Raw genomic sequence first — 24,943 nt, forward strand, 5'->3', positions numbered from 1 at the left:
GGTGTGGAACCAGGCCGTTTGGCCCATTGAATCCACACTGACCCTCCGAAGAGCATCCCACCCAGACCCACGACCCTACCCCACACCTTCCACAGCCAATCCACCTATCCTGCACATCCCTGGACACTATGGGCAACTTAGCATGGCCAGTCCACCTAACCTGCACATTTTTGGGCTGTGGGAAGAAACCGGTGGAAACCCACGCAGACACAGGGAGAAAATGTGCAAATTCCACGCTCGAGGATGGACTCAAAGCCAGGACCCTGGTATCATAAAGCAGCAGCACTGCCCGGGAGCTAACAAGAGTCAAGTGTAGACCAGACCATGTAAGGGCAGCAGAGTTCCTTCCCTAATGGACATGATTGAAACACATATGTTTTTAAACTAAAATCTTTACATGGTCATTGTTAGACTAGCTTTTTGTTGCAGAGTTTTATTGAATTCAGATTTCACCATCTGCTGTGGTGGGATTTGAACCGTTGACAGTGGAGGATCAGTGAGCACACAGTCAGGATAGTGTGTGGCTCGGAGCAAGCCTGCAACTAGTGGTGTTCCTATGTGCGTATTGTCTTTCTAGATGCTAATGGTGGGGTTCTTGTGACACAATTGTAGTGACTGGAGAAGGTCAGAAGACCCAGATTCAAGCCCCATCTCCTCCAGAGGTGAATAGCTTGATTAAACTTATCTGAATGATACTGGTTGTGAGTTTGGAATGTGCTGTCTAAGGAGCCTGAGTGAGATGCTGCACTGCATCTTGTAATTAGTTCCTACCTTCTTCCCCTCTCTCTGCAGGTACATGGACTTTTTCCCCATTCCGTCCAACACAAGCTCGGATTTCTTCTTCGAGAAGAGCGCAAATTACTTTGATTCTGAGGTGACCCCAAAACGGGCAGCGGCTCTGTTGCCAAAAGCAAAGATCATCACCATTCTGATCAATCCCGCCGATCGGGCTTACTCCTGGTACCAGGTACCTGCTGCTGTCACCTCTTCCAGCTGGCACTAGGCTGGCGAGTCCATCCGGGAAATCAACGGCGGGAGGGGGTGGAGAGTGGGCTGCGTTTATATTTGATCCACGTGGGAGGGGAAGGTTGAAAAATCACACATTGGCAGGATTTTGGATCCTGTATGGGCAAGAATGGAATGAAGTGGGAGTGGAATTCCACATTGCCAGCTTGCTAGTACGTTACCAGCCCCAGGGTGTGATTGGTGTTATGGACCTGTCCAAACCCCCCCTTAAAATATATTAAAAAGGTAGCCTAGACCCTAACGTTTTCTTATATAAAAGGCAAAAGCCAGGTGTTGCATCCTTGATGCAATTTGATTGGTTAAACTACCAAACTTGAAGTAAAACACATTTTATTCATGCACTATGGACAAAATACAACAAAAGAAAGAAAGACAGTAAGAACTGGGGATGCTGTAGATCAGGAACCAGAACAGAATTTGCTGGAAAAACTCAGCAGGTCCAGCAGCATCTGTAAAGGAAGAAGGAAGTGGAATAACTTAACTGTATTGGGATGCTTAACAGGATAATAGATTATTTAACAACTAAGCAGTAACTGTTTCGATATAGTGTCATCCCATAAACACAAAGGCAAATTCAATAAAGTAAATTGTCTCACGTGCAGTTCCCCGTCCAAGAGGAAAAACATCAAGAGAAAACTCTGAGAGAGAGACAGTAGCATGAGAGGCAAGTATTTCAGCTTCCAAACCCAACTTCAATACCCCAGCAAATACAACTGAAAAACTAAAACTAAAAATCCCGGTTCTGTGGGTGATGGACCCCACCCATTCTGGATGCGTCTGTTGTTTGAACTTCAAAGAAAAGCCCAAGGTCGCACAACCTGTGCACTTTATTGGCTTTAGAGCAGACTGCTCATCACCTCTGTCTTGACCTTTCTTCACAAAAACAAAAAGTAGGACAAAACAGACCTCTTAAAGCCATAATATTGTAACCATGGAGACTGAAGGATCACCTGCCCAGCCACATCGAGGAGCTAATTACAGATAATCAATGACTTATGAAGGCAAAGGCAGGCTATAATTTTTCAGATGTCCTCCAGGACACCTGAGGCTTGGAGGGTAGGCCAAAGGCCTGGATGTTAGGAGATTGGGAGGGCAGTGGTGAGTGTGGACAGGGCAGCAGTCCAGCCAGGCTGTTTCCACTGCCTACTCTATGATGGCATGTGTCCCCCACAGTGGTCACCTGTTGCTGAGTCTATTTTGCTGGTTTAACAGTTTCAAACCGTGCAGCGAGGGCACTTCAGATAGAACTGACCTGAACTGCAGGCTCCATCTCCTTTTATGCTGTAGGACATTCCTTTGACCAAGTAACTGTTTTCCTGCAGCCATCAGTAATGCAGGGCCCTGTCTCTCCCCACCCCCTCCCATCCCAACTTGGCATTGGTGCCCTGACTCGAAATGTGAAGTCCTACCGATGTTCAAGATTTGCTTGGTTGGGCAGGTGAAATTGGTGGAAATGAAATCGGCCCTGGGTCAGTAAGTGAGACCAAGAAGATTGGACTGTGTGCGGGCACGATGGTTGCATGGATCAACAGTGTGGTCCAATGGCCTGGCCCCCTGGGGCATAGCTTACATGTCGGTGTTTTTCTCACTCGCTTTCTAATCTGCTTTGATGTGCTGATTGTCAGTTTGCATTTTTCCTGATTTAAAGTGAGTGAGAGCTCACCGCAAAACACAGGCTGCAGTTCATGGAAAATAGGAGCAGGAACAGGTCATTTAGCCCTTTGAGTCTGCCCTGATCATCCGTCTCAGCCCCCTGATCCCACTTCCTCCCCGTACCCTTTGATCCCTTTAACTCTAAGAACAATGCCTCACTCCCCCACTCGGTGTATTGGCCTCAGCTGCTTCCTGTGGCAGAGAATTCCACAGGCTCACCACGCTCTGGGTGAAGACATTTCTCCTCATCTCAGACTTAAACAGCCCATCCTGTGTCCCTGGAATGTAACTGCTAATCCTGGACTTCTTGGTCATCGGGAATGCCTTTCTTGTGTTTACCCCTGTCCTGTCCTTTTAGAATGTTATAGGTTTCCATGAGATCCCCCCCCTCACTCCAGCGAATCCAGCCCAGAGTCTCTTCATACGTTGGTCCTGCTAGCCCAGGAATTAGCCTGATGAGCCCTTGTTGCACGGCCTCCATCACCAGAACATCACTCCTGAGATAAGGAGAACAAAACTGCACACATTACTCCAGGCGTGGTCTCACCAAGGCCCTGTACAATTTGCAGCAAGACACCCCTCCTCCTGGACTTGAACCCTCTCACTATAAAGACCATTTGTCTTCGACACATGCAATGCTTACTGTCAGCGACCAGTGTACATCCCTGCTCCTGTACTTGAGAGAAAGATGTTGCTTGCTTGGACGAGGAAGGAATTGGAAACACTTGTAGAGGTTCTGAATGGAGTGACAGGTATGAACCTGGACTGCAATGATGGGTAATGGCCTGCTCAGAATTATCACTGGCGCTGTCTGTAATGAACAGCCTACTGATCCTGCCTAATCTTTTTATCATGGGAGAGACACCACTCCTGTAAGAAAACAGGCTAAGCATTTAGGACTGAGATGAGGAGAAATTTCTTCACTTGGAGAGTAGTGATTTTGAAGGAGAGGTTAGATAAGCTGGGACTTTTCTCACTGGACCATAGGAGGCTGGGAAGTGACCTTATAGAGATTTCTAAAATAATGAGGGGTGTAGAGAAGGTGAATGGCAGGTGCCTTTTCCTTAGGGTGGGGGATTTCAAGACAAGGGGCATATTTACAAGGTGAGAGGGGAAATATTTAAAAATGACATGAGGGTAACATTTTTACACAGAGTGGTTCGTGTGTGAAATGGACTGCCAAAGGAAGTGGTGGATGCAGGCACAGTTACAGCATTTAAAAGTCATTTGGATAAGTTGATGAAAGGGAAAGGTTTGGAGGGGTTTGGGCCAGGTGGGACTGGTTTAGCTTGGGAATATAGTCGGCATGGACTGTTGGACCGAAGTGTCAGTTTCTGTGCTGTAAGACTCTGTGGTGAGCCTGGGGGAATCCACTGATGCAGAAAGCTGTCCAAAACATTGTAGGGTCTTAAGAAGGAGTTGGATGTGGCACTTAGGGTGGGGGGATCAAAGGATGTGGGGGAAAAGCAGACACAGGCCATTGGCTGGAACAATCAGCCGTGATCATAATGCATGGCAGAGCAGGCTCAAAGGGTTGAATGGCTTTCTGCAGCTCCTAGTTTCTATGTTTTTCCACAGTGTGTAAATCCCAAATCTTCAGGAAATCAAAGGCTTGCGGAAAATACATTGTATTAGTATTTAAATTTAGGACGGGCAACAAATGTTGGCCAGCATGCAGAGCTCACATTCCACCAATGAATTTAAAAATGGCCTTCTTACTATATTTTTGCGCAGTTTTGTAGACATGGACAAAGTAGGGTTTTGGTCTGTCTCTCGTCTGAAAATAAGGATTTGTTTTTCTGCTTTTCACACAGCATCAGCGAGCTCACGATGATCCTGTAGCCTTGAAGTACAGTTTCTATGACGTTATTACTGCCAGGGCAGACACAATGCCAAAGCTCAGAGCGCTCCGGAATCGCTGTCTCTTTCCAGGCTGGTATGCAACACACATCGAGCGTTGGCTTAACTACTACCATGCCAACCAGGCAAGTTCTCTCCATTGTGAGCTCGGGGCAGTAAGAATAGAATATCAGGAGGTGCCCTTCCCAGAGATGAATGGCTGTACCGCTGGGCGAGATCAGAGAGTTTGTGGCCAGTCCAATACTGGGTGATGGTTAGCTCAGTTGGTTGGCAGGCTGGTTTGTAATGCAGCACGATACCAACAGCACAAGTTCAATTCCTGGACCAGCTGAGTTAACCACTCAGGCCCTGCCTTCTCAACTTTGCCCCTAGCTTAAAGTGTGGTGTCCCTCAGGTTATCATCCCTCTCTAACCATGCCTCCTACATTCTCACCCAGGTCATTTATGTAAATGACAAACAGCAGTGGATCCAGCACCAATCCCTGTGAAACACTGAAGAAGGGTGCCGACCCGAAATGTCAGCTTTCCTGCTCCTTGGCCTGCTGTGTTCATCCAGCTCTATACTGTGTTATCTCAGATTCTCCAGCATCGGCAGTCCCTACTATCCCTGTGAAACACTGCTGGTCACAGGCATCCAATCTGAAAAACAACAGTCTGCCACCACCCCCCTTCTGTCAAATCAATTTTGTGTCCAATTGGTAAGTTGTCCCTGAATCCCATCTGATCAAACTTTACTAACCAGCCTACCAAGTGGGACCTTGTCAACGACCTTGCTAAAGTCCATATGGACAATGTCTACTGCTCTGCCCTCATCTATCTTCTTGGTCGCATCCTCAAAAAAAAACTCAATCAAGTTGGTGAGACATGATTTCCTATGCACAAAGTGTCGACTATCCCTAATCAGTCCTTCCCTCTTCAAATGCATGTGGATCCTGTCTCTCAGCATCCCCTCCAACCACTTAACCTGCACTGATGTCAGAAGCGTTACTCTTTAATTCCCAGGCTTCTCCTTTCTTAAATAAAGGCACAACATGAGCCAGCCTGCTGGGTGGTCGTTGCTACAAATATCTCAGCCGGTGGCTTCCCAATTTCTTCCTTAGCTTCCCACAATGTCCTGGGATACATGTGATCAGGTCCCAGAGGGTTAATCTGCCTTTATGTCGTTTAAGACCCCCATCACCTCCTCTTCTGTAACGTGGACTGCTTTCAAGACATCAATATTTATTTCCCCAAATTCCCAACTTTCCTGTCCTTCTCTACAGTAAACACAGACGTGAAGTATTTGTTTAGCATCTCTCCCATCTCCTGTGGTACCACACATAGCTAACCTTGCTGATCCTTAGGGTGCCCTATTCTCTCCGTAGCTGCTCTTTTGCCTTGAATGTACTTGTAGAATTTCATTGGATTGTCCTGCACCTGATACGCCAAGGCTATCTCATGCCTCCCTTCTGCCCTCCTTGTTTCCGTCTTAATTCTGTAATTAATCAGAAATACTATTTATCCCAGGTAGTTGTATTCTAATGGCAGGTAAACAATTGAATTAAATTTAGGAAACTCTACAAATTAAGAGTGTAAACCCCAATGAACTGCCTTTAAAGGTAAAGCCATGAATATACTAGAAATCCATAGGGCTGCACTCTCATTAGAGCGACAGCTGCTGGTGCTTTAACATGAGGGTCACCACACCTTAGGTAAGGGGAGAGGTTGAGGAGGTTCCCTCATTGGTAATCTCAGTCATAGCAGAAATTGAACCCATACTTTTGGCATCACACTGCATCGCAAACCAGCCATCCAGCCAACTGAACTAACCAACACTTTTTTAAACGACCCACCCTACACACAACCAACCATAAACAGGGGGGAAAATGCATGAGTGGAGGGAAAACTGGGAAAATAGTCCCGTCGTCTTTGTTTACAGGATCTGTTGTGTTGGTTCTTGCTAATCCAGTTTCCCCTCAAACTTCCTTCTTTTGAATGTTTCCACTGGTTTGCAGGAGGCACAGGGTGGCTGGTTCATTGATGAAAGGTCTCTGACTTTTCCCATTCAAAGTCTCAACTTTCAACATCTGCTGAAAGAAACCTGGGCTGGTTTTCTTCATGTTTAAAGTGGCTTACTGCAGAGAACTGAGAGACAGGGAGTTATTTTGGGCTGCTGCAGACCTGCTGGCTTTTCTACTGGTCCGACAAGTGTCACTTTGTCTTGCACACAACCCAAACAGTCCAGCTACATGACAACCAATCACACAGTTGTTGGCAGGCAGATGATCTTTGTCATTAATAACTGGTCCCTAAGTCCTCAAACCAATCAAGCTTGTCCTAAAGCCATAAGACCATATGATAGAGGAGCAGAAATTAGGCCATTTAGCCCATTAAGTCCGCTCTGCCATTCAATCATGGCTGATAAGTTTCTAAACCCCATTCTCCCACTCTCTCCCTGTAACCCTTGATCCCTTGACAATCAAGAACTCATCTATCTCCATCTTAAATGTACTCAATGACCTGGCCTCCACGGCCTGCTGTGGCAGTAAATTCCATAGATTCACCATTCTCTGGCTGAAGAAGTTTCTCCTTCTCTCCATTCGGCACGTTGCTAGAATTCACAGGAACACAAATAGGGCTCGCAAAAGATATCAAGTTCCTAACTTTCAAAACATGCATCTATTCCAGCAAACCCCGAGATTCAAAGTTCCTTCACTTTTCAATCCACAGTTTTAAAAATGCAACATCTCAGCAGACACTGTCTCCATCCCACCAAACCTTTTCCGACTTGAAAATCTCACCTTGGGTGCCATATAAAACCCTTCATAATTTTGTGTACCTCAATTAAATCCCCCTTTCACCTCCTATGCTTTGAGAATAACCTTAGCTTCTCCAGACCATCAATGTAATTGCCCTGCCTTGATCATCCCTGTCAGTAAATCTCTTCCACCTCCTCTCCAAAGCCTTACCATTCCTCGATAAGTGTGGTGCACAAAATTGGATAAGATTTTCTGACTGAGGCCCAACCAGTGGGATTATAAAGCAGAGCTCACTTGCTTTAAAGTGACAGATCCCATATTCATTTTTTAACAACCTTCCCAATTTCTTACTGATCTGATTAGAAAGTTAAAAATTTAAATGTATTTTTGTTCCTCTTCTGCCGGGGAGAATGCAGTAAAGGCACAGCCATAAAAATTGGATTAGGTTCAAACGACCAGCTTCCAGAGCACTGGAATCAGCAAAGCTGGCAAATAATCTTTATCAAGACCACCAGCAAATCCTTAACCCCTCATTTCAACATTTCATCAAAGGACCATCTGGGATTAATAATAAGTCTCTGCCTTGCCATTAATGATGCCATAAATACGGCATATAGACTCTCTTCCATCAACCAGCTCAGGCTGTATTATGTTCGTTTCATTTACCTTACATGTGGGGACAAGCTAATCATGGATTCAATTAAATTTTTCTTGCCTGAAAAGAAGAAAATCAAGTTTTGAATTGGAAATTGTTTATTAACCCCATAACTGTGCCATTTGATCACGGCTGCAATAATTCAGCATTAAGCTGCTGATTGTAAATTTACAGATTGAAATTGAGAGTGATATTAATTCTGAAGATGCCTTTAGAATTAGACTTGCTAGGTAGCTAACAAGTTCGTGAAAGCAACATACTGCAGATGCTGGAAATGTAAAATAAAAAGGGTGCTGAGGAGCCTCAAGTTGTCTGGCAACATCTGTGGAGAAAGAAACAGCGTCTCAAGAGAAGCCATACCGGAATTGAAATGTTAAACGCTGTTTCTTTCTCTCCAGATGTTGCTAGAGTGCTGGGTTTCTCCAACACATTCTGTTTTTATCCACTAATATATTAGCTGTATTACACAGGATGTTTAATCAAAAATGCTCACATGGTATAATTAACAATGTTTCCAGAACTGACACAGGCTCATCATTCTGTGCTGTATTGTGACCTACACATTGTGCTTGCTGCTACATCTCCCTGTATGAAGTTATTATCACTCCTTATTCTGCTTTTGGGCTCCTCATTCTGACACGCTGTTGGTATTATCCAGACTCCAACCTTACTTCCTGCTATCTTGAAGAGCTTTTCATCCTCTTGTTATTATGATCCCAGCTAATGGTGATACGGAACAAGTCAGATCCCAGTGTGAAACCTGGCTTGACAGATCAGATGTTTTATTTTTAGAGTTTAGTTACTGTGGTGATCAGTCACTAACATATTCACACAAGATTGCAAAGATAGTTTTAACAAAGAAGAGAAGTTTATTTTATAAACACAAAGCTAACCTATGTACATATTAAAACCATTTGTAAAAGTCTTAGCATAGCCAACAAAAAAAGGCTTTTTTTTTTCTCAGCAACATCCTTTATGGATACTCAGCCCCACTCTGAGTGTCATCCTTCACAAGAAAATATTTTACAGGCCGACCGAAGTTGCAAGTGATTCCTTTCAGCGATTCTCTGCACTTTTGCCAGAAGTAATTTTCTCTGCCTCTCACAGAGATGCACATACAGGCTAAGTCACTGACCTTTCCTCACTGAATTCTATGAAAAGCTTAGGGCTTTCTCCAGCCCTGTGTACTCTGATTGCTAAAACAGTTTACGACTTCTTTCCAGCTCTGATGAAGGAATGGGAGGTATGGTTGTCAAAATTTGCTGATGAAACGCTGATAGGCAGAAACATCAGTTGTGAAAAGGACATATGGAGGCTGCAAAAAGATTATTGATAGTTTAAGTGATTATGCAATAATGGAGTACAGTGTAGAAAAATGTAAAAATAACCAGGAAGAAATTAAATAAAAGCATATTATCTAAATGGCCAAAAAATTCAAAATGGAACAGTATAAGTGCATGAATCACATAAGAATGGTATACAGATGCAGTAAGTCATTATGAAAGCTAATGAATCTAAATTATCATTGATTGTGACAGAAATTGAGTACAGAGGTAGGGCTGGGTAAACCTCAGATATACAGAATGTCGGTGAGACCATACCTGGAGTACTGTGTACAGGGTTGGTCTACTGTTTTTGGGAAGGATTTAAATGCATTAGAAAAGTTTAGAGAAGATTTACCAGTCTGATACCAGAATGGATGGGTTGTCTTATAAGGGAAGGTTGAACAAAAAAAAACAGACAATTGCAGGAAATCTGAAACAACTACAATAATTGCTGGAAAAACTCAGCAGGTCTGTCAGTATCTGTGGAGAGAAAGCAGCTTAATGCTTCGGGTCAAGTGACCCTTTTCCAGACCTGGGAAAGACTGGAGTCTTGGAGGATAAGAAACAATAAGATTGAAGTTTTTTCCTGAAGAAGGGTCCAGACCCAAAACGTTAGCTTTCCTGCTCCTCTGAGGCTGCTTGGCCTGCTGTGTTCCTCCAGCTCCACGCTTTGTTCTCCTTGATTGAAACACTCGAGGTGTGGAAAGATTTTGACAGAGTAACTGTGAAAAGGAAGTTTCCACTTATGGGAGAATCTACAACCAGGGGTCTCTGCTTAAAAGTAAAGGTTCACCCATTTCAAAGAAGCGAGGCACCTTTTGTCCTCTCGTAGAGGGGCATGAGTCTCTTGAAGTTTCTTCTTGAAAAAGGTGACGGAAGCAGCACCCTTGAATATTTTTAAGGCTGAGGTGGATTATTTTCTGGTGGACTGCAGGAGTGAAGGGTTATCGGGGGTAAGTAGGACTGTGGGTTTGTGAGCTAATGGCAAATGAGACCTGCCATAAACTTATAAATAGCAGAACAGGTTTGAGGGGCTGAATAGCCTCTGCCATTGTTTGGATGTATGAGATTGACGAAATTAAACTGTTCTTCTGCTGGTAACGAATCATTTCCTTCTTCAGAACTGAAATTTACTTGTGGCTCCTGATGTTTCCATCAGTAGGTATAGAGATATTAACACTTCAGAAGTTATCTAATCAGCTAGCCTATCTAATCATTTATTTAGGTTACATATGTAATGGGAAATGCTGTTTTGCACTGATGTTTAGAAATGACTTTCTGGCAGCCTAGTGGCTCAATGGTTGACACTGCTGCCTCACAGCACCAGAACCCAGGTTCAATTTCACCCACAGTGGAGTTCTGCGTGGGTACCCTCTGGACATTCCAGTGTCCTCCACAGTCCAAAGACGTACAGTTTAGGGTGGACCGGCCATGCTAAATTGCCCAGGGATGTGCAGGCTGGGTGGATTAGCCGAGTAAATGCAGCGTTACGGGGGGAGGTGGGTCTAGGTGGGATACTCTTCAGAGAGTCATTTTGGGCCAAATGGCCTGCTTCTGCACTGTAGGGATTCTATAATGAGCAAGAACCAAACACCCATTTTCTTCTACTTTTGGGATCCTCAATAAGAATAATAAATTGTAAACATTCAGCAGATTGTACACCCTCTAATTTTTCACTGTTAGCAGAGATACATTTAGACATTTTTGAGTCCAAAAGTGGAAATATTGTTAGGAATCTTTGTAAACGTCTGGTCAAGCCGCAACTAGAGTACTGTCATCCTGTTTCAGACACTGCACTTTAAAAGGATGTGAGGCTTTTTCAGTGGTGTAAAGGAGATTTATCAAAGTATTTCCAAGCCTGAGGGAGGTTACTTTCATTCCTCATTTGGAGTCATTAATTCAGAGCAGCTGAGGTTGTTCTCCTTGCAGCAAAAGAGGTTTCTGAGGTGTTTTGATAGCGGTGTACCTGATAATGACCTGTTCAGAGAGGGCAGGCAAAGAAAGACATTTTCCTATTAGCTCTCAGTTCAAAAGTTTTTGTTTTATTATTTTCTTTTAAAGCTTATAAGAACTTTCATTTAACTTTTCTGCCTTTATATTCTGTTTTTAAATTTATTTTTCTGTGTTTTAAGATGGTGCCAAAGGGTGGCGCCACTGTTCAATACTTTTTAAACAGTATTTTGTACCAAAATACACAAGACTATAAATAAATGAGTAAACAATTAGGGGAGCTAGATTTAACGTTTTTGATAAAGACGCATGGGTAATGAGAGAAAGAACCTTTTTCCGCAATGAGTTACAATCACTGAGAACAAACTGCGTTTGAGGGTGGGAGAAATGGAGATGGACAATGATTTCAAAAGCAACTTGAATGAGCTCTTGGAGGAAATAAACTCACAAGGTTACAGGGATGGAGTGACAGGATGGGACTAATTGAATGGTCCGACACATTGTCATGACCAGGATGGGTATGACCTCGAGGTGGCAATGGGCCTAGTGGGATTATCCCTGGAATATTAACCCAGAAACTCAGCTAATGGCCTGCGTTCGAATCCTGCCACGGCAGATGGTGGAATTTGAATTCGATTAAAATCTGGAATGCAGAGTCTTACGATGACTGTTGGGGAAAAAGATCTTATCTGGCTCACTAATGGCCTTTAGGGAAGGCAGCTGCCATCCTCACCTGATCAGGTTTACATGTGACACCAGACCCACAGCAATATGGCTGACTCTTAAATGCCGTCTGGGCAATTAGGGGCAGGTGACAAATGCTGCTGATCCAGCGACGCTCTCATCCTGTGAATGACTTTGAGCCAAAAAGCCTCCCTCTGAACTATTATGACTCATGATGTGCACTAGGCAACACTGTTGCTCTTAAACTACTACAGAGCCTTGCGAGAACTGCCTCTTTTTTGTGTCCAACTACTGTTGGACAGCTCCTTGTTTCACAAAGAATCTTCTCCAATTCATTTCAGGAGTCTGGGTGACAAATGCACGAGATAAGTTCAGTCTTTCTTTTGCAGCTAATTACCTAAAACAGCCTTATCTGTGCCTTCACTGATATATTTGGGTTACTGAAGGGGCAAAACCCACCAGATTGGGACATCATTCCACACACAACTCCCCCCTGCTGACCATCCACAACTTCTCGATTTCTTTCGTCAAAATGAAACGTTAAGGTCTCTTGGAGTGCCGTCCTCCGTGCCTTGTTGGCGAGCCTTCCAGTGACACAATTCTCCCTTCCTCCTTAGATTCTCGTTCTCGATGGACAGCTGCTCCGAACAGAGCCAGCTGCAACGATGGAAAAGGTGCAGAAGTTCCTGGGCCTTCGCAACATTGCTGATTATCACAAGCTGCTGATGTGAGTAACGTCTGAACTGTTCTCAGCTGACAGTCATCACTCTCAACAAAAAACAGAAGTTGCTGGAGAAGCTCAGCAGGTCTGGCAGCATCTGTGAAGATAAAGAAAAATCAGAGTTAACGTTTTGGGTCCGGTGTCCCTTCCTCAGAACTGATAGTGGCTGGGAAAACATCAGTTTATATGCAGAAAATAGGGAGGGTAGGGTGGGGTAGGGAGTAAACGATAGGATAGAGCCTGGAGAAAGAGAAGAACAGTTGGACAGACAAAGCAGTTGATAATGACTCTGCTAGACCTGCTGAGCTTTTCCAGCAGCTTCTGTTTTTGCTCCTGATTTACAGCATCCACAGTTCTTTTGGTTTTTATTTAGTAATCACTTGGACCTTAGTATTCACCTCACCTTTCACCCCTACTCCCTGGTACATTGGAGAGGGGTGAGGGGCATTTACCAGAAGGAAAGTTGGGAAGTGAATGTATTCACTGGAGTATAGAATGATGAGAGGGGATGTGACTGAAACATATAAAATTCTGTCAGGGTGATCGGTTTGGATGCAGGGAGGACGTTTTCCCTGGCTGGGGTGGGGGAGCGTTGGAGGTCTCATGGTCTCAGGGTAGATGGTAGGCCATTTTGGATTGAGATGAGGAGAATCTTTTTTCACGCAGAGTGTAGTGAGGCAGTGGAATTCTCTACCACAAAATATTGTGGAGGCCAGGCCACTAAATATATCCAAGAAAGAAATGCTAGAAACTGAAGGTGTTGAAAGGTTTGAGGAGAGTGCAGTATGCACATCGCCTATACTGTGCAACTGACCGGGATTAAATAGGTAAGCATGGAAACAACAGAGAGATAGCCCGGATAGCTCAGTTGGTAGCACATCAGGCCCTCAATCTGAGGATCCAGAATTCGATTCATTGTCAGGATGCTGTTCTGGCTTCTGTTTGTTCAATTCACTTACAATAATGATTAAACAAAGCAGAATCACCTCTCAGAAGGGGAGATTCGAAAGTCATTCACTCAACTTTCAAACAAGATCCTGGAATCAACTGCAATCTTGGTGGTTTGGTTGAGCTTTGCAAGTAATCAGTCTGAATGTGAGTTTGCTCGCTGAGCTGGAAGGTTAGTTTTCAGACGTTTCGTCACCATTCTAGGTAACATCATCAGTGAGCCTCCGACGAAGCGCTGGTGTTATGTCCCGCTTTCTATTTATCTGGTTAGGTTTCCTTGGGTTGGTGATGTCATTTCCTGTTCTTTTTCTCAGGGGATGGTAGATTGGCTCCCGATCAATGTGTTTGTTGATGGAGTTCCGGCTGGAATGCCATGCTTCTAGGAATTCTCGTGCATGTCTCTGTTTGGCTTGTCCTGGAATGGATGTGTTGTCCCAATCAAAGTGGTGTCCTTCCTTATCTGTATGTAAGGATACGAGTGATAGTGGGTCATGTCGTTTTGTGGCTAGTTGATGTTCATGTATCCTGGTGGCTAGCTTCCTGCCAGTTTGTCCAATGTAGTGTTTGTCACAGTTCTTGCAAGGTATTTTGTAGATGACGTTCATTTTATTTGTTGTCTGTATACGGTCTTTGAACTTAAAAGACCCTATACAGACAACAAATAAAACGAACGTCATCTACAAAATACCTTGCAAGAACTGTGACAAACACTACATTGGACAAACAGGCAGAAAGCTAGCCACCAGGATACATGAACATCAACTAGCCACAAAACGACATGACCCACTATCACTAGTATCCTTACATACAGATAAGGAAGGACACCACTTTGATTGGGACAACACATCCATCCTAGGACAAGCCAAACAGAGACACGCACGAGAATTCCTAGAAGCATGGCATTCCAACCGGAATTCCATCAACAAACACATTGATTTGGAGCCAATCTACCATCCCCTGAGAAAAAGAACAGGAAATGACATCACCAACCCAAGGAAACCTAAACAGATAAATAGAAAGCGGGACATAACACCAGCGCTTCGTCGGAGGCTCACTGATGATGTTACCTAGAATGGTGACGAAACGTCTGGAAACTAACCTTCCAGCTCAGCGAGCAAACTCACATCCAGAACCTCAACCTGAACTACAAATCTTCTCAAAACTCGCTAGTAATCAATCTGTTGGGAAAACACAAGTGATTTACTGGTGGGGGTTAGTAGAAAGAGGAAAAAGTACCACAGATGATGAGAAATTAAACATTTAGTTGGTTGGAAGAGCACTTTCGCATATACAAACAAAAGCGAAAATGGCCAGCTATGAGGGCTCTGGTGGTCCAGTGGTACTTTCCCTGCCTCTGAGACAGGAGGCAGAGGTTCATGTCCCCCCCGCTCCAAGGGTGTGACATAGCGTCTCTGAACAGGTTGATCAAAAATATCTAGAACTAGTTCCTATGAATTGGAAAGGTTTAGAAGGATATGGGCCAAGTGCCGGGAAATGTGGTTAGCATGGATGGACATCTTGGCCAGCTTGGGCCGAAGGGCCTGTCTCTGTGCTGTAAGACTCCATGATTCTAGGTGACAATAGTCTCATGCAGCTAGACAGCAGCAGAGGACATTCAAGGCTTTTGCAGAGAAAAGGGAGATGAGGCAGAGTCTCCCTCAGGTCAGGGGAGGCTTTTGAGGAAGGGGTGTTGACCATTAGACCAGACTTGAAGGAGAGAAATCATATTTTACTCACACTGACGTTGAGAAACACCTTTAGGTATTGTACTAGGTTGGAAGCCCACTGTATGTGCAAACTGCGATCGATTATAAACTGATTCTCACATCATCATGATCATGTATATACTGAACAATGCCTCCCCCTTTTGGTCAACCTTCATATTACCCATAAACATTACCCAACATGAAATAAAACTAGAAAATTGTACTGTTCCCAAGGTTAAATCATGGGAACAGTGGATTTCAGGAGCAGCTCTGAGGAAATAGGTCACTTTTTCACAGTACAATTCAACAAAACAAGAATCAAGGAAAACATTGGAATGCTGTGGTATCTGTGACAGTTAGCTAACATGTCAGATCAGAACAAAGCAGCCCACTTGATTTGGTATTAGATCCATCGGCTTCAGCATTCAGTCCTTCCATTACCTATGCACAGTGACAGCAGTGTGTACTAGCCTCAAGAGACGCTCCAACAATTCACCAAGATTCCTTCAGTAGCATCTTCCAAACGCTTGACTGTTACTATGTGGGGAGACATGGAGCTGTGTGGATACCTGGGAATACCAACCCCTACAAGTTACCTTCCAAGCCACTGGCCATCCTGACTTGGAAATGTATCACTTTTTTTTAACTGTTGCTGGGTCAAAATTCTGGAAGTCTGCCTAACAGCTCTATGTGCATCCCAAGGACTGCCGTGGTTCAAGATAAAAACATAGGCCTCTCTGTTGACATGGTAACAGGGGAAGGTTGCTAAACGTTAAAAGCCGGTAGCAATGTCCATACACTGAGAGTGAACAAAATAAATAATTTGACACTCATCTTCCTGTCAATTTCAGATTTGATCTGAAGAAAGGCTTCTGGTGTCAGCTGCTGGATGGCAGTAAATCAAAGTGCCTGGGGAAGAGTAAAGGCCGGAGGTACCCGGAGATGGACAGTGATGTATGTACTCAACATGCCCAACATATCCACTGCTCTGTATCCAAACACAAATTGAATGGCATGCTTGGAGAATACAGGAGGGATCTACAGGCTACTTCTGGATCTGTGTCAGTGATATGGCGTAAAGATAAAGCTATAAAGATATATTAAAGATTCCTGAGGAAGTGGTGGATGTGGGTACAATTATAATATTTAAAAGATATTTGGATAAGTACGTGAATAGGAAAGGTTTGGAAGGATATGGATCAGGAGTAGGCAGGTGGGACCAGTTGGGTTTGGAGTTGTGTTTGGACTGGTTGGATTGAAGGTCCTGTTTCCGTGCTGTAAGACTATGATTCTATGATATGGAGCAGCCAATCTTCGACAATCTTAGAACTGAGAATTCGACCGGGGTTGTTTCAGTAGGGTTCTGATGCTCAGAAGCATCATTTATTTTACCATTTTATGCAGTCAGAAATCTTCACGATGAGACTTGACTCTACTGTTTTGTTCAACGTGAAAAACAATGTGCAAATTTTGAAATGATGACCACTAAAAATCCTGGCTTCCCTGCTGATTCAGAGCCGACAGTGTTAGCCTGGGAGCACTTGTAGATGGAAGTGTGTTGGAGTAATGTGCACCCCCTGATGGGGGGGGCGCTGGAAATGACCAGCGTTTCCACCTGGGTCTGGGACACCTAACTCCATTGCAATCAAACGATTAATTGCTTACTGTTGAAGGGCCTGGTCAATGTTGCCATTACCCCATGGCCAGCACATTAATGTGGAAGCTGTCCCTAACCGTCATGTAAGCACCATTCTGCTTGTTTGACATGAGCATGTTGAACTTTCCCTGTTGAATCCCTGGAGATGTAGGTCATCACCTTTCACCTTCCCTCTATCCTCTGCAACCCTCGCTCGACATTCTGTGACCCTCAGGCTAGCCACCAACACCCTTAATCAACTGTCTGATAATCTAGAGTTATCCCCATCATCACCATTGGATAGTACCCTGCTGCCATTGTCTTTCTGTCAATCCTGACCTTTGCTTTTATTTATTTATTCACGGGATGAGGGCATCGCTGGCTAGGCAGCATTTATTGCCCATCCCTAATTACCCCAGAGGGCAGTTAAAAGTTAACCACACTGCTGTGGGTCTAAAGTCACATGAGGGCCAGACCAGGTAAGGATGGCAGATTCCTTCATCAAAGGACATTAGTGAATTAGATGGGTTTTTCCGACAATCAACAATGGATTTATGCTCATCATTAGAGTAATTAATTCCAGATATTTTTATAGAATTCAAATTCCACCGTCTGCCATAGTTGGATTCAGACCCATGTCCCCAGGACATTATCTGAGTCTCTGGGTTAACAGTCCAGCGATAATACCACTTGGCCATCGCCCACCCCACCACACCCCCCCCTCCCCGCCCACCCAGGCATCAATGGTCACCCTCAAACATCGCTCTAACACCCTCTATTGCCTTCTTGACCCGAAACATCAGTTTTTCTGCTCCTCTGATGCTCTTGGCCTGCTATGTTCATCCAGCTCTACACCTTGTTATCACATTTTTTTCTTCACAGGTAGGATCTTCACACAGAGAGTGGTGGGCATGTGGAATGCACTGCCGGCAGTGGCAGTGGAGTCAGATACATTAAGGACATTTAAGGGGCACTTGGATAGGCACACAAAAGATAGTAAAATGTAGGGTATGCAGGGTAGTTTAATCTTAGAGTAGGATAATAGGTCGGCACAACATTGTGGGCCAAAGGACCTGTACTGTGCTGGACTGTTCTCAGTTCCATGTTCTAGATGCTGCCAGACCTTCTGAGCGTTTCCAGCAATTTCTGTTTTATTGTGTGATAGAATACTCCCCACTTGCCTGGATGAGTGCAGTTCTAGCAACACTTGAGAAGCTCAATATCATTCAACACAAAGCAACCCACTTGATTGGCACCACATCCACAAACATTTGCTTTCTCCTCCACTAACACACAGTAGAAACAGTGGTTGCACCATCTACAGGATGCACTGCAGAAACTCACTAAGCGCCCTTAGCTAATATTTTCCAAACGTGCGGCCCTGTAGAAGGGCATGGCAGGCAGATGCATGGGAACAGCATCACCTACAGGTTCCCTTCCAAGTCACTTACCATCCATCACTGTCTCTAAGCCAAAGTTCTGGAACACCCTCACTGACAGCACTGTGGGTATCCCTACATGCCAAGGATTGCAGTGGGTCAAGAAGTCTATTGACCACCAACTTCTCCAGGGCAATTAGGGATGGGCAATAACTGCTACTTCAGCTGGTGATGCCCACATGCCATGAAGCATGATTTAGGCAGGAACCTTTACAAGTTTCCCATGGTAGATATTGGGTGGATTGACCTGCAACGTACTAGCCTCAATGGTATTGATTTCACTTCCCACTGTGTAGTGTGAGATACATCCACTCTGCCCTGTTTATCAGGGCAGTGTTAGTTTCTGCTTAAAGTTCTATTCAAATGCATGTGTAATCTTGATGATAGTGCCTGTGATGCTGCTGTGGCTTTAAGAGATTATTTTGTTTCTTGTTGAAGAGAGGTTTTAAGGCACAGGTAATGAGCAGCTTATGACAAGATAAACAACTTGTGAAGCCTTGGGTGTTTTTTCTTGAAATTGGAACAATAAGAGCAGCCTGAATGGGTGTGGTCAAGCTCCCACCCACAGAGCCAGTTTTGGCTTTCAGCAGTTCCTGTTGGGATCTGGAAGAGGTGGGAATTATTTTTTTCTTCTCTCTCTCATTTACAACTGAAAGTTGGGAGTTCTCTTGCTGCTGTGGGAGTTGCATGTGAGACAATCTGTTTTCTGAATTTGCCTTTTGCCAATGGTGTGTTATTTGGGATGTTACTGTGTTGGAAGGGTTAATTAATAATAGTTGCTTTTCTGTTAAGTTTTCCAGCAGAGCTAAGTTATTGCAATTCCTTCTTACTGTTGTATATTTTAACTACAGTGGATGAATAAAGTGAGTTTTGCTTTAAGTTTGACCAATCAAATTACACCTGGAATACGACACCTTATGTTTATCTTTAAAATAAGAAAAAGTTAAGGTCAAGGCTGTCTCCTGAATATTTTGAGAGGGTTTGGTCTGGTCCGTAACACAACAATGATTGGGTTTTCTTTTCCTTTCACAGTCAAGAGCTTTTTTACGAGAATACTACAGAGATTCCAACATAGAGCTTTCAAAGTTGCTGTATAAACTGGGACAGAGCTTGCCCACATGGTTGAGGGAGGAGCTGCAGAACAACAGGTAGCTGCCCAACAAGCAACAAAGGGTGAAGTTGTGCATCTGTGCTTCCAGCGCCTGTTCTCAGAGATTAAGCCAGCATTTCCATCTCATTGTCATTCATTTGTTGAAGGCCTGCTCGATTTCTCATCCTTCTGAGCACTGATTGGGTCTCCAGAGAAGGCTGAAGCATTCAGCATTGCTGATGGTTTATTAGCCCTGCAGGGAGACCTGTGCTTATTAGTTAGGCGCTGACTGGATGGTTGTGAAGATTATTGTTTATTTCATCTCAGGCCTGTGGTACCTTCCCCGGGAGGAGCAGAAGGGAGTAAAGATTGTAGCAATAATTGGCTCCTCAAGGCATAGCTGAAGTTCAGTCCAAACCTACGTTCGCTCCTCCTGAAGTGTTGCAGCACAGAACCATTATTCAGCTTCAACCGGCTCTCAGGAGAGGTCCATCTCTGATTTTCATGATCACAAAGAGTTGAACTCTTCCTCACAACAGTCACATGGATAAGGATGTTGGAAGGGAGGTCTCTGTCATTCCGCTGGATGCAACATGTGGCGCAAAAAGACAGTGCCTTCCGACAGCTGCTTTTGACTGGTTCTGTTGGGAGCTTCTTTATTTAATGGTTTGATGGGTTTTCTTCAAGAAACAATTAAACATAGCTTCTACCAAACAGTGCAAAGCTGGCAGTCAGTGAAGATGACTGGAAGACAACTCCTTCCATCAAAGATCAGCAAATAAGATGGTCACCTGTGCGCAGTAGGACCAGACTTGGATGAAGAAACAGTTCAGAATGACCACTATTTCCTTAAACATACTGTCACACTTTGTAGTTGATGTCTAAGGAGAAAGCCACCAGATAGTAAAGGGGCACATACTTTTCTATACAAACAACTTCACAGAAAGCTGCTTGAAATGGTTCAAGATAATTTGATCACATGGCAATGCTACTGTTTAATTACAATGAACACAATTCAAATTTCCAGTATGATGATGGGCAGTACATGTAATGTAATTATACCTTGTTTTTCTATTCCTTCATGCAACGAGGGCATCACTCGTTGGCTAGAGGGCAGTTAAGATTCAACTACATTGATGTGGGCCTGAAGCCACATGTAGAGCAGACCATGTAGGGTGACAATTTCAATTACCTAAAGGACATTCATGAAGCAGATGGGTTTTCCCAAAAACGGCTTTCTGTTCATCATTATGCTCTTGATTCTAGATTGTAATTGAATTGAATATCCATGATCTACCACAGTGGGATTTGAACCCTGGTCCCCAGAACATTACCCAGGTTTCTGGATTAATAGTAAAGCGATAATACCACTAGGCCATTACCTTTTATTTAATGTGTCCACTACTCTTAGTCAAAGAGTTATTGGACCCTTCAGTCCAACTCACCACAGCGAAAAAATATCCTAAACTGATCCAGTCCCATTTGGCCCATACCCCTTTAAATTCTTCCTATTCATGTACCCATCCAGATGCTTTTTAACTGTTGTAATTGTGCCAGCCTCTGCCACTTCCTCTGGCAGCTCATTCCATACACGCACCACCCTCTGTGTGAACAAGTTGCCCCCTAGATCCTTGTTAAATCTTTCCCCTCTCACCTTCAACCTATGAGCTCTGGTTTTGGCTTCCCCTACTCAGAGAAATCCACCTTGACTATTCACCGTATCGGTGCCCCTCATGATTTTATAAACCCTTATAAGGTCATCCCCTCAACCTCTGTTGCTCCAGGGAAAAACAGCCCCAGCCTGTTCTGCCTCTCCCTGTAGCTCAAGCCCTCCAACTCTGGCAACAAGCTTGTAGATCTTTTCTGAACCCTTTCAAGTCTAACAACACCCTACCTGTAGCATGCTGTAGATTCTGGCTGGTGTTTAGAGTGGGCAATAGATTGGTTCAACCACTTGCTGATTTTGGGGTGAAAGTACGTAAGTGTCACTTGTTAAACTTTGTCTTGTTTGAACACACATGAATCCAGATGCTGCAGAAAGCCGAAATGGAATCCCGATCTTCATGAAAATATTGCACCACAAATTCCACGTAACGTTGGTCCTGACCCATTCATCATTTGGAACCTTTTAATTGCTCTAACCTAAGTCATTGAGCAAGAGCATCCCTGATGAACATTTAATACAGAGACATCTAAATGGGGACCAAATAGTCTCCAGGTAAAGATGTCCTGTGTTTGCTAAAAGCCACCATTTTTTTTTGGACTCTGGATGAGACAACTTTCATTGTTTTTGGATGATGTGGGTCAGGTGACAAGCAAACGCGATTTGATCTTGTTAAGTACAGTTGAACCTCCAAGTAAGATAACAGCGGGCAGACAATCCTTGATCATGGGTACAGCAATGCCCTCAGCATCGGAATAATGCGACGGAAACTGGGTCGAAGCCTTCTTCAGCATTGAGGAATGGAAGGCTGACATGAGAGGGGAATGCAGTGACTTCAAGGCTTTATCCTGTTTAAACCCAAACTGATAATGTAAAACGTACGATATTCAGGGTGCAAACAATAGAGGTTTTGCTGTCAAATTTTGCAAGATGGAGCTCTGTCCAGCTCAAAAACACCTGATAATTAACATCTTTACTTTTTGAAGGATTGTGTCTGAAGATACACTCCAGAACCAGACTGTTTTCCCCTCCCGGGCTTCCCTTTTAATGATCCAAAACTTACACTTCAAATCATAATTTTCAGTCACTTGTCGGCAATAAAACATTTACCTGTTCCTGGTTTCCCTTTGTGTCAGCTGTGTAAGGAAAAGCAAGATTTCATTTTTGTCTATTCCTCATCTATGAGTGGGACCTCTGTTTAAATATAACATAATTTTTCCACCATGCAGCATTACATAAAATGTGAAGTTTACAACTGTTTGAACTTTTAGAAAATCATAATTATGGTAATTTATTAACTTAAAAGTGTTTAAATCTGTAAATTTAAATATCCTGTAATTTACTCATCAGCTGTAACATTAACCCTCTCATCATTGGAATCTGAAACCGTGTAACTGAAGTTTATATTGTGTTTTTGTTCTGTTTCTATGGAACAGGCTGCTTCTTGTGTATTTAATTTAATGTCATAGTTTACACGGGTTTGCTACAATGTGCAACAGACTTGACTCAACTGCTGTCTAAGGGCGTGGAGTCTCCATTGTTTTGGCAACTGCTGTGGTTTTCTTTATTACAACCGGAAGGTGGGACAGTTGCAGCTGCATGCAGACTTTCTGCAGGGTTAACACCAAGTGATTATTTCCACCACAGGGGTGCTGTCCCCTTATTAGTAAGGGGTTGATGGAGAGCAGGCTGGAAAGTGGAGTTGAGGCCAAGATAAGATCAGCTGGGAACCTATCAAGTGGCAGAATAGGATCGAGGGGCTGTATTAGAATCCCTATGGTGCAGAAAGAGGCCATTGAGATGGAATCAACAGCCGGAGAGCATCCCATCCAGAATCATACAGCCCGGGCCCAACCCCATAACCCTGCCTTGGGTGGCTTACCCACCTAACCTGTACATCCCTGGACACTACCAAACAGTTTTAGAATGGCCAATTTTTAACTGCCACAGAGAGTCATGGAGATGTATGGCATGCGAACATCCCCTTCAGTCCAATTAATCTAGTCCCATTTGGCCCAAATCTCTCTAAACCTTTCCTCTTCATATACCCATCCGGATGTCTTTTAAATATTGTAATTGTACCAGCCTCCACCACTTCTTTTGGCAGCTCATTCCAGACACGCACCACCCTCTGTGTGGAAAAAGTCCCCTGTTAGGTCTTTCTACGCTCACCTTAAAGCCGACTGTGGGAGGAAACCAGAGCACCCAGAGGAAACCTTATGCAGGCACAGGGAGACTGTGCAAACCTCACATAGATGGTCACTCAAGGGTGGAACCAAACCCAGGTCCCCAGCGCTGTGAGGCAGCAGGGCTAACCCACTGAGCCAAACTGCTCCAAGCTCCTAGCTATGGCCAACTGTGAAACCTGGCCTAAAAGGAAAACCAATATGGATCTGACATTCAGCATCGAACTGTGTGTTTGAAGCTCCTTAAACTCCTTTCTCTTATTTTCATTGCTCCAAATGTCTTGATTTGAGTTCCACTTGGGCACCCATCAGTTCGGCCAAGTGAAAGAACGGGTGGACCTCTGGGTAAAATGAATGCTGCCAGTTTTCTTCTTTGCAAGAGATGGTGAGCTGGGTGCTGTCGGAAGCTCATTTCCCACCAGCTTACCGTGGACATCCCGCAGTGAAAATGCCAGAATCCCTTCACTGATAGCTGGTGGATGCGCGCGCTCAGTCAGTGTCTACTTCCATTATTTACTGCGTAATCACTCAGTAAGATACCAGAGGTGCTGTTCTGCTACACCTCCATCCAGAACACCCCACCTTCAGACACTGCAGAAATCCAAGAAGAAAAGAATCGCATTTGCTTCTGCCACACAATGCCTTGTATTTGAATAAATTCATGAAGCAGAAGGACCAGAGGTCCTTGGATATAAAGAATTCATAAGGATTTAGGGCATTTCTGTGTTCTGTGTGAACAGTGTACAATTCCTGAGTGCATTTTTAGTAGCCCTGGACTGCCAGGTCTGGCACTGTGGTTTACAAAGCACATTGACTGAGTGACCCTGTAAAGCATGGTTCAGTTTTGTTGCATTGTGCAATTAACATGGAATTTGTGTTCTCATTCATGTCACCACTCTCTGATCTTGAAAAGTGTTCTTATAAATATATAAAAATGTTCTTCTTTTTTGTAAAATTGTCAGTATTGCATTTCCTGCTGTCACATTGCGTTGTAAAGTGGAGGTGCTGTAGATAAACACTTAACCTTCTGGAAACTTTACATCCTTTGTGTTTTGAGGTTGTTCTTTTTACAGCCTCTGGGTCCACATTCTGCCCATCTAGCATCAGCCATGAAGATCTGACAATAGCAAAACAGTCAGTCTTTATATCACTGTCATACCTTTGAGATGTTTCAGAACCCTTTCTAGCTAATGAAGTACTTTTGAAGTTAAATGAAGGGATATAATGAAGAAAACTCGTCAGCCAGCTACACACAGCAAGTTCCTACACTCAGGTAATGACCAGATAATTTACTTTTAGTGACACTATTTACAGGCAGGAATGTTGGTTAGGATGTTGGAAGAACTGCAAAGAAAATGTATAACATTTATTTATTTATATGTATATAAATATATACATACATCTATGACAGCCCATACAGATTGATACAGCCTCACTTCCCTTTGCCCCGGGTTCTTTGGGCTATAGCACTTCAAGTGCATGCCTTATGTTTTATGATGTGATGACTGTTTCTATCACTCCTTCAGGCAGAGAGTTACAGACCCATTTCAGTGAAACAAATTCACCTCAATGCTTAATGAACACGGAGGTGATGGCCAAGTTGTGTTATCGCTGGACTGTGAATCCAGAGACCCAGGTAATGATCTGGGGACCTGTGTTCAAA

The 24,943-nt window shown here is 43.8% G+C and overlaps 1 protein-coding gene across 2 annotated transcripts in view; it reads left to right on the forward strand.

The window, feature by feature from the left end:
- The window catches only part of ndst1b (N-deacetylase/N-sulfotransferase (heparan glucosaminyl) 1b), a 91,072-nt gene extending 66,753 nt beyond the window's left edge, over nucleotides 1-24,319 (forward strand). For both annotated transcript variants that reach the window (XM_048543806.2, XM_048543798.2), the window contains 5 exons: nucleotides 793-967; nucleotides 4,494-4,664; nucleotides 12,509-12,618; nucleotides 16,118-16,220; nucleotides 19,374-24,319. In XM_048543806.2, the coding sequence (XP_048399763.2) occupies nucleotides 793-967; nucleotides 4,494-4,664; nucleotides 12,509-12,618; nucleotides 16,118-16,220; nucleotides 19,374-19,493 (679 nt within the window). In that variant the 3' untranslated portion in view covers nucleotides 19,494-24,319. The remainder of the gene's footprint in view (nucleotides 1-792; nucleotides 968-4,493; nucleotides 4,665-12,508; nucleotides 12,619-16,117; nucleotides 16,221-19,373) is intronic.
- Nucleotides 24,320-24,943: the final 624 nt, after the last annotated feature.

The sequence above is a fragment of the Stegostoma tigrinum genome, chromosome 13 (assembly GCF_030684315.1).
Source record: "Stegostoma tigrinum isolate sSteTig4 chromosome 13, sSteTig4.hap1, whole genome shotgun sequence".
NCBI lineage: Eukaryota > Metazoa > Chordata > Chondrichthyes > Orectolobiformes > Stegostomatidae > Stegostoma > Stegostoma tigrinum.